A 12,883-nucleotide genomic window follows, 5' to 3' on the forward strand; every position below is an offset into this window, starting at 1 on the left:
TCCCCCCCGCCCCAGGACCGGCCGTCCCCATGCCCCCCGGACAGGCGGCCACAGCACGAATGGAGGGAGGGTTTGGAGCCACCTGACCCTCAGAGTGACCCCTTTTCATGGGATTAGGCGGTGATGGGGACTCCATGGGGCCACCCCGAATCAGCTCCCTAGTGTGCGTGAGGGAACTTGAGTGAGATTATTGGGCTTCGGGAGAACTTCAAGAACTGCTTGGGCAGCATGAAAAGGTACAGCTGGCAGCAGGACAGGCGGCATCCACTGCACGGACCTGGGGTCTGCTGGCTGCAGTGACTCCAAAACCTCTTTCCTTTGCCCACAGCTGCCCAGATGAGCCGCGACTCTGCTGTGACTTGGCTCCCTGGTCCCCTGTGTCTAGACGCTGGGGAAGCCCTAGCTGGCTTTGGGTTGGGGGAGGGGGAGCTTTCTGCTGCCCCTTTCAGGAAAGGCAGACCTGAGTGGCTGAGGATGCAGAGCAGGGATCCCCCCACCCTGGGGCTGCTTCAACGAGTCTGAGAGTCCAGGGTGCGGTGCTGTGGTCTTGAGAAGTCACTGGACACTCAAGTGGTGTCCTCCTGCAGTTCTTCCCCTTTTTTATCCACAAGTCATTAGGAGCAAGCAAAAGTCTCACCCTAACACCAGGACTTTTCGTGACTCCTGTCCGGGTCACCACAGTGAGCAGTGGGTGCCATGATTACCTCGCACATGTTACCCTGGCCCCTTGTTACCCAGCTGCTGCAGCGGGCCAGCAGGGCTCCCAGGTTCTGGGGGCAGACGGAGCAGACACAGCCTGCCCCACAAATTGTCATGCCCACGTTGCCTTGCACGTTTTAGACCATCCCTGCCCCGTGATGGGCCACAGGGAGGGGCTTGGCTGGTCAGCCAGGCAGGGAGCCTCTGGGCCTGTGTGGGGCTGTTCCTGAGCGTGGGAGGCCTGTGCCTTGCGCTGTCCCAAGGAAGAAGGAAGAAAGTGCAGCGGCTGTCCAGGCTCGCTGTCACAGGAGGCTTTGTGGTCAGACCTCCTGGGTCTCACTGCTCAGCCACGGAGGGTGTGGCCTGGAGTGCTCCCATCCTCAGAGCTGGGTGAGTCACAAACTTTGACTCGTGACACACCCTTGTCATTGCCCCATGCCCGCCCGCCTCCTCCTTCCTGTGGGAACCTTGGTGACCCCTTCTCCCGTTTGGGCCCTCCCTCCAGGGCTGAGCCAACTCACCTCCTCCAGGAAGCCTTCCCCATCCAAGGCCTCAGGGCTGAGTGTCCCAGCACACCTGCGTGTCCTGTAGGGGAGGTCAGGTTGGCCTTGGATGGGGCCAGCACACAGCCCAGGTGTTTCTACATGAGACTCGATCACCAAATTTGCAGACCGGCCAGAGGTGCCTTAGCCCTCACCCCCAAAGCGGAGGGCTCTGAGCTCTGCCGTGCCTTCAGCTCTGTCCTTGTCCCTGCCTGGCCCCACCATGCCTCCTGCCCCAGCCCACCTGGAGGTCGGACCCTGGGTCTCCACCACCCACCAGCCCTCACAGCCTCTCCCAAACATGCCCCCCAACTCCACGTCCATGTGATTGGGGACCAGGGCCACCACCTCCCCTCGCCTCGACCTCCTCTCCCCCCATGCTCCAGCCTCAGTATCGCTCCCTGCCACAGCTGAGCCTGGGCTGCCTGGCCTTTCACACCCAGCTTATGCACAGTGCTTCTTGGACAGTGGACGCTGCCCCCTGATGATGGCCCTCAGTCCTCTCCTAAAGGGTCAGTCCAGTCCTGGTGGGGCTCACTGTCCTGTAGGCCCTGGCCAGGTCGCTGGCACACGGTCTGTGCACGCTGTCCGACCCTGCTGCCAGGTGCCCTCCTTTGGAGCTGACAGGGTGAGGAGTGGCCTCCAGCAGGAAGACCCCGAGTCCATGTCAGGCTGTGTTCCCATGGCCCTTCCAGGCCTGCCAACACTTTCTCTCCCCTGGCTGATTCCCGCACGTTCCTACAGCTGTGGCTCAGCTTTGCACCCGTGGCTGACACCGTCGCTGAACGCTTCTCCCTATCTGTGGGGCAGCTCAACTGGCTCTCGCTGGTCTACCTCGTGGTCTCCATCCCGTTCGGCGTGGCGGCCATCTGGGTCCTGGACTCTGTTGGGCTCCGCTGGACGGTGCGTCAGACCCCCACCACGGCTGTTCTGAGACAGCGCGGGGTCTCCTGCCTTTGGGCATGAGAGCCATTGCCTTCTCCCAGACCGGGGCCCACCAGCCCCACCAGCTGGGGCCCCAGGAGAGTCACTGGGCAGTGGGGCGGCTGGAGGCCTGGGTGCTGGGAGGATGACATCTGGGGACCCAGGAGATGGGGGAGCCTGGGCTGGCCGGCAGCACTCCTGACCCCTCCCCGCAGACCATCCTGGGTGCGTGGCTGAACTTTGCCGGAAGCGTGCTCCGCGCCCTGCCCTGTCTGGCTGCTGGGGCCCTCCACCCATTTGCCTTTTTCATGGGTGGCCAGAGCCTCTGTGCCCTGGCTCAGACCCTGGTCATCTTCTCTCCGGCCAAGCTGGCTGCCTTGTGGTTCCCGGAGCACCAGCGAGCCACGGCCAACATGATCGCCACCATGTGTGAGTCCTCTGGCTAGGGTGGGAGCACTAGAGCCAGGAAGACTGTGCCTGTGGGCTGGGGACAAGGCTGGCCGCAGCTGAGCTGATGCATTTCTCTGTCCATCCAGCAAACCCCCTGGGCATCCTTGTGGCCAACGTGCTGTCACCTGCCCTGGTCAAGAAAGGGGAGGACATCCCCCTAATGGTGAGGGGGCTCATGGGGGGCACGTGTGTGTCTGTGTGTGTGCACGTGTGTGTGGTATCTGCATGTGTCTGTACGTGCATGCACACCTGTGCATCCACACCTGTCCATGTGACACACCTGGGTGTGTTAAGTGTGACCTGCTTCTCATGTGGGTGTGCAGTTGGCGGTAAGTCGGGTGAGTCTGGAGCTCGGGAGGTCAGGCTCGTGCCATCAAGGAGCAATCACCTTGAGTGTTATTCTGAGAGCCTGCGTTCTGCAGGAAGCCCCCCTGGAGCAGGCGAGGAAGACTGTGGAGCAGGCCCAAGGCAGGCCAGAGATTGAGGGCTGGGCTGCACCAGCAATGGGGCAGGAGTTGCTGGGGTGGGTGTGGTCGGGAGCCAGGGCAGGGGCCAGGTGCATGCGTCTGCGTGGTTCTCTGTGCACATGTGCATCCTCTCTGCAGCTTGGCATCTACGCCGTCCCTGCTGGCCTCACCTGCCTGCTGGCCACTGCCGGCCTCTGGGAGAACGTGCCCCCCACCCCACCCTCCGCTGGGGCTGCCATCTCCAGCTCGGAGATGTTCCTCGATGGGCTCAAGCTGGTTGGTGCTGTGGGAACCAGGGCTGGGGTGACTGAGGAGAGGGGACAGGGCGGGGAAAGCCCCTGGCCAGGCGCTCCCACCTGGGCTCCTGGGCTGAGAGGCCCCTTCCCCTCCAGCTTGTGCGGAACAAGGCCTACGTCATCCTGGCTGTGTGCTTCGGGGGTGGCATTGGGATCTTCTCCAGCTTCTCGGCCCTCCTGGAGCAGATCCTCTGTGTGAACGGATACTCCAATGTGAGCCCCTGGCCCCTGCCCACGGAAGTGTGGCTGCGGATCCCCACACTCTCCCCGCGCTCATGTCCACACCCTGATGGGGCTGATGTTGGCGTCCTCCTGATGTCAAGGGCCCTGTGGGAACTGTGCACGAAAAGCCGCAGTTACAGCTCTGGGGGAGGCAGGCAGGGGTGGTGGCCATGGGGACAGGGTGGTCGTGGCACTGGGACTTTGTATCTCTTCACCCTGTTTCCAGTGCCCTTCCCAGTAAGGCCCTGGCCCTGCAGGTCTCCGGGCATGCAGAGGGGACTACCCTCTGCCCTCTGGCATCCGTGTTGGGTGTGGGTATCTGTGGTGACAGTCTCTCCCCTTTGGTGATTGTTTTGTTCCTGGGGGGGCAGGTGGCACAGTGCAGGACACACCACCCCGCAGGCAGCCTTAATGCAGTGCAGCCTGCATTTGTGCCTGGGCCTGAGCGCCACATGGTGGTCCTACTGCGGGCCCCCTGATGACAGTGTACGTCCTGGTGAAGGTGTGGCTCCCTGCTGGGTGATGTGCCCAGCCTCTCCTCTCCTCCTCCAGGAATTTTCAGGCCTCTGTGGGGCTCTCTTCATCGTGTTTGGGATCCTGGGGGCCTTGGCCCTCGGGCTGTATGTGGACCGGACCAAGCGCTTCACCGAAGCCATCAAGATAGGCCTGTGCCTGACCTCCTTGGCTTGCGTGGCCTTTGCCCTGGTGAGAGTGCACCTGAGCCAAAACCACCTTGCAGGAGTGGGAGGGGTGCCCAGGTAGGCCGGTAGGTTGTGAGGCAGCTTGGCCAGCACAGACGTCCGGACCCACAGTCCTTGCCTCTGCCACTGGGGTGGCCCCTGGGTGGACTGGGCTCCTTTCTGCAGGTCCAGGGCAGAGGCACGTCTGACTGCTTCCCTGTCTCTCTACTGCTGTGCTGCTCCCAGGTGTCCCAGCTGCGGGGACAGACTGTGGCACTGGCCGCTGTCTGTGCACTGCTCGGGCTCTTTGGCTTCTCCGTGGCACCTGTGGCCATGGAGCTGGCAGTTGAGTGCTCCTTCCCTGTGGGTGAGGGCGCCTCCGCAGGCCTGGTCTTCGTGCTGGGGTGAGTGTCCATCTGCACCACCTGGCCCGTGAGGTGCTGCTTGCCCAGGGGGCCCGGAGACCCCCCTACCCCAGGCTGCGTGGCCCAGGCCCCTTTCCCACAAAGCAGGAAACCCATCTGCTCTGGAGAGGGCTGAGCACGTAGAGGGCCTGCTGTGTGCAGGCCTGGGTGGGCTGCCCTGCAATGACTGGTGGCACTGTGGGTGGCCCGGGTGTCAGCCTCTCTGGATGCCCAGCTCTGCTGGGTTGGGCAGAGTGGGGCTGAGGGCCGTGTGTGTCCAGGCAGGCTGAGGGCGTGCTCATCATGGTGCTGCTGGCAGCTGTGACCGTGCGACGCCCGGAGCCACCCTTCTCCACCTGCCGGCATGGCGAGGACCCCCTGGACTGGACGGGTGAGGGCCTGGCCCCCGCGGAGTTCCGGGCAGTGCAGGCACGGGGGCTGGGGACAGCCCTGGAACCTCCCTCCACAGCCCTTTCTCTTGGGGCGCCTCACTCTCCTCTCATGGGGCGGGGTTGTGGTGGGGTCAGAGGTCAGCAGGCAGACCCCTGTGTTCAGCATGGTGGGTACAGCTTGGAGATCCAGACCAAACCCCAAGCTCTACATCTCCTTTGTGGGTTATTTTAAAACCAGGGAAAGAGAAAGCGAGACAGCAACAGACAGAAAGAAAGACAGAGAGTCAGAGACAGACAGAGTGACAGAGAAAGAGAGACAGCCACAGAGAGACAGAGATGCAGGGACAGAGAGACACAGAGAGGAAGACAGATACAGAGGTGGCCACAGAGATAGAAAGAGACATAGATAGAGCGACAGAGAAAGACAGACAGAGACAGAAACAGGGAGACAGAAGGACAGAGATAGACAGAGGGAAAGACTGAGAAACAGAGAGGGGAGTGGAGCAGAGATCAGAGAGGTGGGGTGTGCTGCTGACCTCGGAGCCCACAGCTGGGGACCGTGGGTCTGTCAACAGCCTCTAGGGGCCTGCCAGGGGCTGGGAAGGGGCCTGTCTGGGCCCTGCTCTGTGGTTATGGTTAGTGGGGTCAGTGTGGGTCAGGATCACCCAGGCTTGGCCGTGGCCCCTGTGGAGGGAGCTTGGCTGCTCAGGGGCAGCTCCAGGACAGAGCTGTCCATGTGTCCCCAGTGTCCATGCTGCTGATGGCCGGCCTGTGCACCTTCTTTAGCTGCGTCTTGGTGATCTTCTTCCACACCCCATACCGGCGTCTGCAGGCCGAGTCTGGAGCATCCCCCTCCCCACAGGACGCATGCTCGGGAGCTGGAGATGATGCACCACACCCCACCCCACACCCACCCCTTGAGGCTCCGGGCACAGCACCCTCAGGGGCAGCTCATGCCTAGAGCTGGTTCTCCTGGCCCTGGCTCCCCCGAGAGACTCCAGGACTCTCAGACTGTGACCAGTGATATCTCATGAAGGGAAGGCAGGACAGACAGGCCTGTGTCACTTGGCAGTGCCAGCCACAGCTGAGAGCCCGAGACAGGACCCTGTGGTCCTTGGCACACCCAGGGCACAGTGGGATGGCTCCTTGGCCCCAGGGCAGACTGTGTGGCTGTAGCAAAAAGAGCTACTGCTGTGTGGACAAGAGGCCACTGACCAGTCAGGACACTCTGTGGCCTGGCCAGACCCAGGGTGGCCAGTGCAGGGCAGGCAGTGCAGGGGCAATATGGCAGGGGGGCTGGCCCAGCACGTGGAGCACAGGGTAGAGCAGGGGGCATGGGGGTCCTGAAGGGTCCTGAGGCCGAGTCTGGAGCGGACAGGTGTGGGGAGGGCCTTGCTAGAAGGGGCCCATCCCAGAGCCTCTCCTCTGCTAGCCACAAGGACGGGGGCAGCAGAGGGGCCCCCAGGCAGATGCAGACCCTCCCTCCCCCGCTCCTCCCCACAGGCAGACACTCGCAGGCAGGTCTGTGGGTCCACGTTTCTTGACTTGGCAGGGGGAGCCCCTCACTTGTCCTGTTCCTGCCCATGGGAAAATTGGAACATCTGGTCTACCTGCCAGCGGTTGTGGGGTGGAGGATCGGTCAGAGCGGGTCAGGCCCAGGCGTGAGGGGTGATAGCGACAGGGCTCCCCACTGCCCCAAGTGGGGCCCAGATGCGGGTGAATTACAGGTGCCGAACTCAGGCCAGCTCTGGCTCCGGGTCTTGCTTCGGGCTGGGTGGGCAGGTGGGGAGGGGGCTGTGCAGGGCGGCGGGCGGGGCTGGGGCTGGGGGATGCACAGACAGCCCGGGCCTTCGGTCTGCTCCGTCCACAGTCTGTCCCTCTGGTTACCAAGCTAGTCAGCGATGCCCAGGTGTCCAGCTTGGGCCTTTCTGCACCGTGGGGGAGGACGGGGGCCCAGAAGGTGGGGGGCCACGATCTTGCCCAGTGGCACTGGGGATGTGGAGTGGCAGGGGTGGAGAGCAGTGTGGGGACAGCACTGCTGGGAGCCGTGCCCCTCGGGCCAGGACAGGCCACACTGGCCGCTGAGTGGCCTCCACTGCAGATCTTCAAATGGGCACTCAAGGGCTCCCGTCCCAGGGGCCTGTTCTGAGCACCCACGTCCCACCCACCACCAGGCTGCAGCCTCTGGGGGCTGGCATCATCGCCCCAGCTGCTGCGGCGGCCCTGCTCCCATCCCGGGCCATGCCTGGGCTCCGCAGACCTCATCCAATGTCATTTTGTCAGCCTGGGACATCAGCAGGCGTTTGATGCTGAGGAGAGGAGGAGCCGGATTAGGAAAGGGGTTAGCGAGGCCCTCAGTGCCTCCTACGCCCAGCACCCACTCCTTGCTGATGCTGCCTTTGCCGTCGGGGTCCAGCATCTTGAAGGCTTTGACGATGGTCTCCTCAGCGTCTGTGCCTGCAAAGAGGCCTTGAGCCCCAGCATTGAGGGTTCCAGGCCCTGGGCTGCAAGCCTGAGCCTCAGGGAGGCCCTGCTCTGTCGTTCCCACCCTGGGGGCTCAGCTGGGGCCCGGAGATGGGGGTGAGTGCAGGGCAGAGCCCACCATGGCTCTGGGGTGGCCACAGGGGCCCCACAGATGTAGGTCCCCAAATGCTGGGGACTAGGTGGGCCACCCCCTCTCCCAGGCAGGCACCATCCAGCTTCTCCCCAGACAGGTTCAGGAACACGGTGATGGTGATGGGTCCTGAGGCCTCCTTCAGCATGGCGCCCACCTCCTCCTCCTTGACGCTGATTTTGCCTGCTGCAGATGCAGTGGGGGTCAGGAGTCACTGTGGCAGGAACGTCATCACCCTCCCTATCTGTCCTTGTTGATGTGTCTGCTGTCCCCGCTGACAGGTGACCCCACAGGGCTGTCACCTCTGTTGTTCCGAGAACAGTGTGGGGCACATGGAGACAAGGGAGGAGACAGGCAGAGAGGCGGCCCTCATGATGGGCACAGGCTGGGCCGCAGGAGCCTCGCCCCAAACCCTGAGCCTGGGGAGACCAGCTGCTGAGGAAGAGAGCACCTGGGCCATCGAGCCCAGGAAGAGGCTGTAATCTGCTGCTTTACTCACTGGGGCGTAAGGGGGCCCCTCCCAGAGGGAAGGCAGGTCACTTGGGACCTCATCCCCACCCCAGGTAGAAACTGGACTGCTTTCCCCAGTTCCCAGGGTAGGATCCAGAAGCCCCCTGCCCTCCCGGCTCACGTGTGGATCAAGGCTGCGGAGGGCAGTGTGCCTGGCTGAGCTGCGCTTGTAGGGCCTGGGGCAGAACTGGGGTCTGCTGTGCATAGGGTCTCCCAGCTCCACGAGGCTGAGCTGAGGGAGGGGCACACCTCCTGGTCAAGACCACCCGTCCCTGTACCTTGGCTCTAAGCCAGCTGCCTGTGGCATCCCAGTGGGGCATCAGCTCCTGCCCCAAAGCCCACCCCAGGCTCCCAAGGTGGGCTGCACCACCCACCCTGTTTCCTGGGAATGTGCTCTGCCAGCTCTGATCAGACCGGGGGCCTGGGGGTGCTCCCCTGCCTGGGGCAGGCTGAAGCCATGCTCGCACAGCCTGCAGGAAGTTGGGTTGGCCCACCTCCTCCAGGGGCACCTACCCAGGGAGGCATAGGTGTCCTTCAGGTCCTCCTTGTCAATGAAGCTGTCTTGGCTCTGAGAGTGAATGCCTGGGAACCAGAGCCGGGTTGCTGTGCAGCCAATGGGCCCGGTCCAGCTCACCCTGCCCCCGGCCCCATTGAGTGAGAGAGGCGGCCGCTCTCTCTAGCTCTGGAGCGAGGCCCACATGGGGTCTTCCCAGCACAAGCTTCTGGGTAAGGGGCTCCTGGCAACCGAGGAAGCCCTCACCTCCTTAAACTCCTGGATCTGGGTCTGCTCAAAGTTGGAGAAGACATTGGACAGGGCCCTCTGTGCCCACAGGCCCCCCCTTTCTTCTTGGTTTTCCTTCTGGCCTGAGATGACAGCACAGAGCTGAGGGTCCCCTCAGGGGCACCCTGCATTTGGGGAGACAATGCAGAGGATGGGTGCACCCCGAGCCCAGGCCCCTGGGTGGAAGGCCCTGATGGAAAGGGCCAGGCTCATGATGAACTCGCTGTGCTAAGGCCACTGAGGACCCAGGGGAAAGTAGACTCTGGGCTTGTTTTGTGCATCAGGGTTTCGTGAAGGCCATGCACACTCACAGGCACAGCTCGCACACTCTCACACACCCCTGTCCGGCCGCCTGCCTGGCTGCCTGCTGGCCGTGCCTGGGTCTGCCCGATGCGTCACGCCTGTGCCTGCCCTGCCCAGGCCGTGGGCTTGCCCGTCTTAAGCTCCTGCCCACTCCCCCAGGACAGCTCAGACTTCAGTTGCCGCTCCCTACAAGGACAGGCTTAGGCCACCCCAGGGGACTAGACAACTGCAGAGTGAGCTTCAGCAGCCTGGCAGTGACTCAGATACCTCACCCCCCACCCAGCCAGGCCCCCAGCCTCCTCAGGCACCTCTGGCCAGGTCCCCACCAGGAAGCTTTGTTCTCCTGAGGATTTTCTGCGTCTCCAGGGCCACCTGCACACGCCCTTGGCCAAGAGACTGGGAGGGGCTGAGAACCCACTTGGGTGCCCCAGGACCTGCTGAGAAAGGGGTGCCTTTTCCAGACTTGTGCAAAGTTGCTGTGAGTGTCCCTGGCGCCTGTCATCCACCGTTTGCTGAGTATATTCTCTGTGTTGGGGGCTCCCATGCACTGTCCTAACTTCCCTGCCTAGGTAGCAGAGAATAGTCCTTGGGGCCTGCCACCCTGGTCCTGGGACCACCCCTGTGACTTCACAGCTGGGAGCTCCTTGCCTGGCCCACAGGGATAATATTTCTGGAATGGAAGAGATGTGGAGATGGTCAAGCTGCCAGGTGGCCCAGGATGGGGTTCCAGGGCCCAGGGCCCAGATCTGCTGTACCATGGCTTCATGAGCAGTTTGGGGAAGAGACCTGGTCTGGGGTCTGTTGGTGGTGCAAGGTGGGCAGTTGGGACCCCAGTATCATGCCTGGAGAATAAGACCTTGGAGCCCCCAGGCCTGTGTTTCAGTGGGAGGCGGCAGGAAGCAGGACCCAGGGCAGCTGCAGACCTCGGTGCAGCTGAGAGTGAGGGGGTGGGAGCACCTGTGTGTAGCCACATGGGTGGGTGGGGTATGCATCTCTATAGCAGGCTGCAGGTGCCATGTGGGTGTCTGCTATAGCTGAGATCGTGCCTCAAGAGATACACAGCCTCAGTCAGGGACAGCTTCCCCTGAAGTGCTGCCACAGGGGTCCCCAGGGCCAGTGGGTCTTCAGGCAGGCAGCGCTGACACCCTGAGCTTGAGGACCCTGGGGAGGCTCAACTTGCCTGGGAGGGGCCTTGGGGGAGGTTCCCAGAGGGGAGAACCAAATGTAGGAGCCAGGGCTGGGTTTGCCTAGAGCAAGGGCAACCCACTGCCCCTAGCAGGCGGGGCTTGGGTATGACCTGGAGGGGCAGGGCCTGGGCTGCAGGAGTCGGGAGCACCACATTGAGGATCTGTGCTCAGATGGCCCCTGATGCTGGAAATTGGGAAGGGCCAGCAGAGCCCCCTGGGGAGGGTTCTGGCTGCAGGGGTGCACAGCACTAAAGACAGCAGCAGCAGAGCCCGGGAACCCTGGAGAGCATCGGGATTTGTACCGACAGCTGACCCGACAGGTGCAGAGGCGTCGGCAGGTAGCTGGTGTCCTGAGCCCAGTGGGCCCCCCACGCCCTTTCCCTGTGTCCTCTGCTGGTGCCCCTGCCCCGCTCCAAGTGGAAGCTGCTGGTATGTGGTCCCCCCACCACCACCACTTTTGCCCCACCTTGGGCCTGAGAGACACTTATTTTTGATTTTGGACGCAGCAGTTGCTGAGAAGTCAGGTATATTTTAAAATCCAGGGACGGGAAGACCTGTTTTGTCACCGAGTGCAGCCCAGCTGCTCAAGGGCAAGAATGGGAGTATGGGCTCAGCCCCGGGGAGGGCCACTTGTTCTGTGCCTTGTGGGTCCACGCGGCTGCGCTCGAGGAGGGCTGGGGCAGGGCTTGGGGTCTGCCTCCCACCACACCAGGAGCTCCAGGTCGGCATCACAGACGGGGAAGAATAGAGCAGCGCGGCCCTGTAAGATTGGCCTGGGTATCCCCACCCCCAGCCCAGGAAACAAGAGTGCAGGTGACGTCCCACTTTCCCAGCTGTGGTGGCCCAGGGCCCGGACTCCAGGGAGAGGGAGCAGGCTCTGCCTAGACCCTTGGAGGGCGAGTGCACCTCCCCGGGAGCCCCAGGACTGCCTGGCTCCACCCATCCCACCCCAGGGCTGCTGGGCACCTACAATGTGCCTGGGGGTTTTCATTGTTGCATCCCATTCACTTTAGATTCACAATTAAGTTCTGTTTGTCAAGGAGTGGATATGAAGAAAAGTAAGGAAAAGTGGGCTTCCTCCATCCCAGTGGAACAGTGCAGGGCCGAGGAGACCAGAGCACAGGCAGCCTCAGGGAGGCGCAGAGCCATTGCCACTGCGCTGGGACAAAGGAGCCCATGGGGGTCCCCCACTCACAGCAGGCCAGGAGCAGGACGAGACCTCGGGAAACCACTCCCGGGCTTCATGGGTACCACGTGTCAGCACCATGAGCACAGCTGGGAGACTGCTTGGACACGGCTCATCCCCATCTGCGGGCAGCCCCAGCCAGGGCTGACCACGGGGCTGTTGGACAGGTGGGCCTTAGAGCTTGCAACTATGGGGTCCTGGGGGCTTGGGGGTTTGGAGCACCCCAGCCCCTTCCTGGGATGAAAATAATGAGGGCTCCTGGGGTGAGGAAGCTTTAGCTCCACTGGAGGAGGGAGGCAGGAGACACCCAAAGCAGTGCAGTCACAGGAAGGTGGCCACCTTGCTCCATCTGGCCTGTTGGTGTGTCCGAGTTGGCCATAGACACTGGCAGAGGGTCATTGCCCTGCAGCCACCCCTCTCCACTGGCAAGGGGCCTGGGGGCAAGGGGACTTGCCCCGAGGGAGCCCATCTGCACCCAGATCACACTCAGCACAGGAGCCCCCACTTCCCTGCCCCAAAGCCTCCAGCACTTCCAGGGCGCCTGCACTGAGCCTGCCCTCGGGGGTCGGGGCCCCAGGTGTGCGCGACCCAGGGCGGCGCTGGGGGCCGGGGTCCCCTCGGCCTGCCAGGGCCTGTGGGGTGTTCTCCAAAGCAGTTCGTAAGCCTGACCTACACTTTCCAAATATGTGCGCATGTGTATGGGCCTCCATCAGCTCTCCACCTTCTCCGAAAACGCTGTGGGAGGGTCTGCAGCGGTGGGCGGGGGCAGCCGGGGCGCGCGCCCGGGCAGGGGTCGGGGTCGCACGCCGCCACCCATCTCCGGAAAACGAAGCCACCGCGTTACCCGGAGCAGACACCCGCCCCAGCCCATCGCGCATGCGCAGCCGGTCGCGGGCCGCGCATCCCAGCCCTTGTGCGCGTGCGCGCCCCGTGACGTCACCCGCAGGGCGGGGCGCTCCGTCTCCTCCGGCCACCAGGGGGTGCCACGCCACGCTCACTCGCCGCCGACGGCGCATGCGCCCCCCACCCCGCTCGCTACGCCTTTGCTCCCTTGGTTTTCCGTCCTCCCTGGTTTCGGGGTTGTGCTTCCGGTGCGGAGGTCAGGGACAAGATGGTGCCGCCGGTGCAGGTCTCTCCGCTCATCAAGGTGAGCCACGCTTCGCGGCCCCCGGATTTAAACTCGTTGAAGTTTGCAAATTGCAACAAACTTTGTAATTTCATTACCA

The 12,883-nt window shown here is 63.1% G+C and overlaps 3 protein-coding genes across 3 annotated transcripts in view; 2 read left to right on the plus strand and 1 right to left on the minus strand.

Moving 5' to 3' along the window:
- MFSD7 (major facilitator superfamily domain containing 7) overlaps positions 1-6,037 on the plus strand; it is a 7,343-nt gene extending 1,306 nt beyond the window's left edge. Inside the window, exons 3-11 of the mRNA XM_008569543.1 lie at positions 1,937-2,144; positions 2,381-2,594; positions 2,702-2,778; positions 3,221-3,358; positions 3,475-3,591; positions 4,153-4,305; positions 4,527-4,684; positions 4,966-5,075; positions 5,823-6,037. Of these exons, the coding sequence (XP_008567765.1) occupies positions 1,937-2,144; positions 2,381-2,594; positions 2,702-2,778; positions 3,221-3,358; positions 3,475-3,591; positions 4,153-4,305; positions 4,527-4,684; positions 4,966-5,075; positions 5,823-6,037 (1,390 nt within the window). The remainder of the gene's footprint in view (positions 1-1,936; positions 2,145-2,380; positions 2,595-2,701; positions 2,779-3,220; positions 3,359-3,474; positions 3,592-4,152; positions 4,306-4,526; positions 4,685-4,965; positions 5,076-5,822) is intronic.
- Positions 6,038-6,456: 419 nt separating this feature from the next.
- Positions 6,457-12,528, minus strand: MYL5 (myosin, light chain 5, regulatory). The gene is given in 9 exon segments (XM_008569550.1): positions 6,457-6,686; positions 7,337-7,385; positions 7,458-7,533; positions 7,769-7,873; positions 8,714-8,773; positions 8,776-8,782; positions 8,961-9,083; positions 11,667-11,813; positions 12,379-12,528. Coding segments are annotated over 9 exon segments (765 nt in total). The 3' UTR covers positions 6,457-6,638.
- Positions 12,529-12,650: 122 nt separating this feature from the next.
- ATP5I (ATP synthase, H+ transporting, mitochondrial Fo complex, subunit E) overlaps positions 12,651-12,883 on the plus strand; it is a 2,401-nt gene continuing 2,168 nt past the window's right edge. Inside the window, exon 1 of the mRNA XM_008569428.1 lies at positions 12,651-12,804. Coding sequence (XP_008567650.1) covers positions 12,672-12,804 — 133 coding nt within the window. The 5' untranslated portion in view covers positions 12,651-12,671. The remainder of the gene's footprint in view (positions 12,805-12,883) is intronic.

Source organism: Galeopterus variegatus, unplaced genomic scaffold (genome assembly GCF_000696425.1).
Source record: "Galeopterus variegatus unplaced genomic scaffold, G_variegatus-3.0.2 Scaffold26, whole genome shotgun sequence".
NCBI classification, from domain to species: domain Eukaryota; kingdom Metazoa; phylum Chordata; class Mammalia; order Dermoptera; family Cynocephalidae; genus Galeopterus; species Galeopterus variegatus.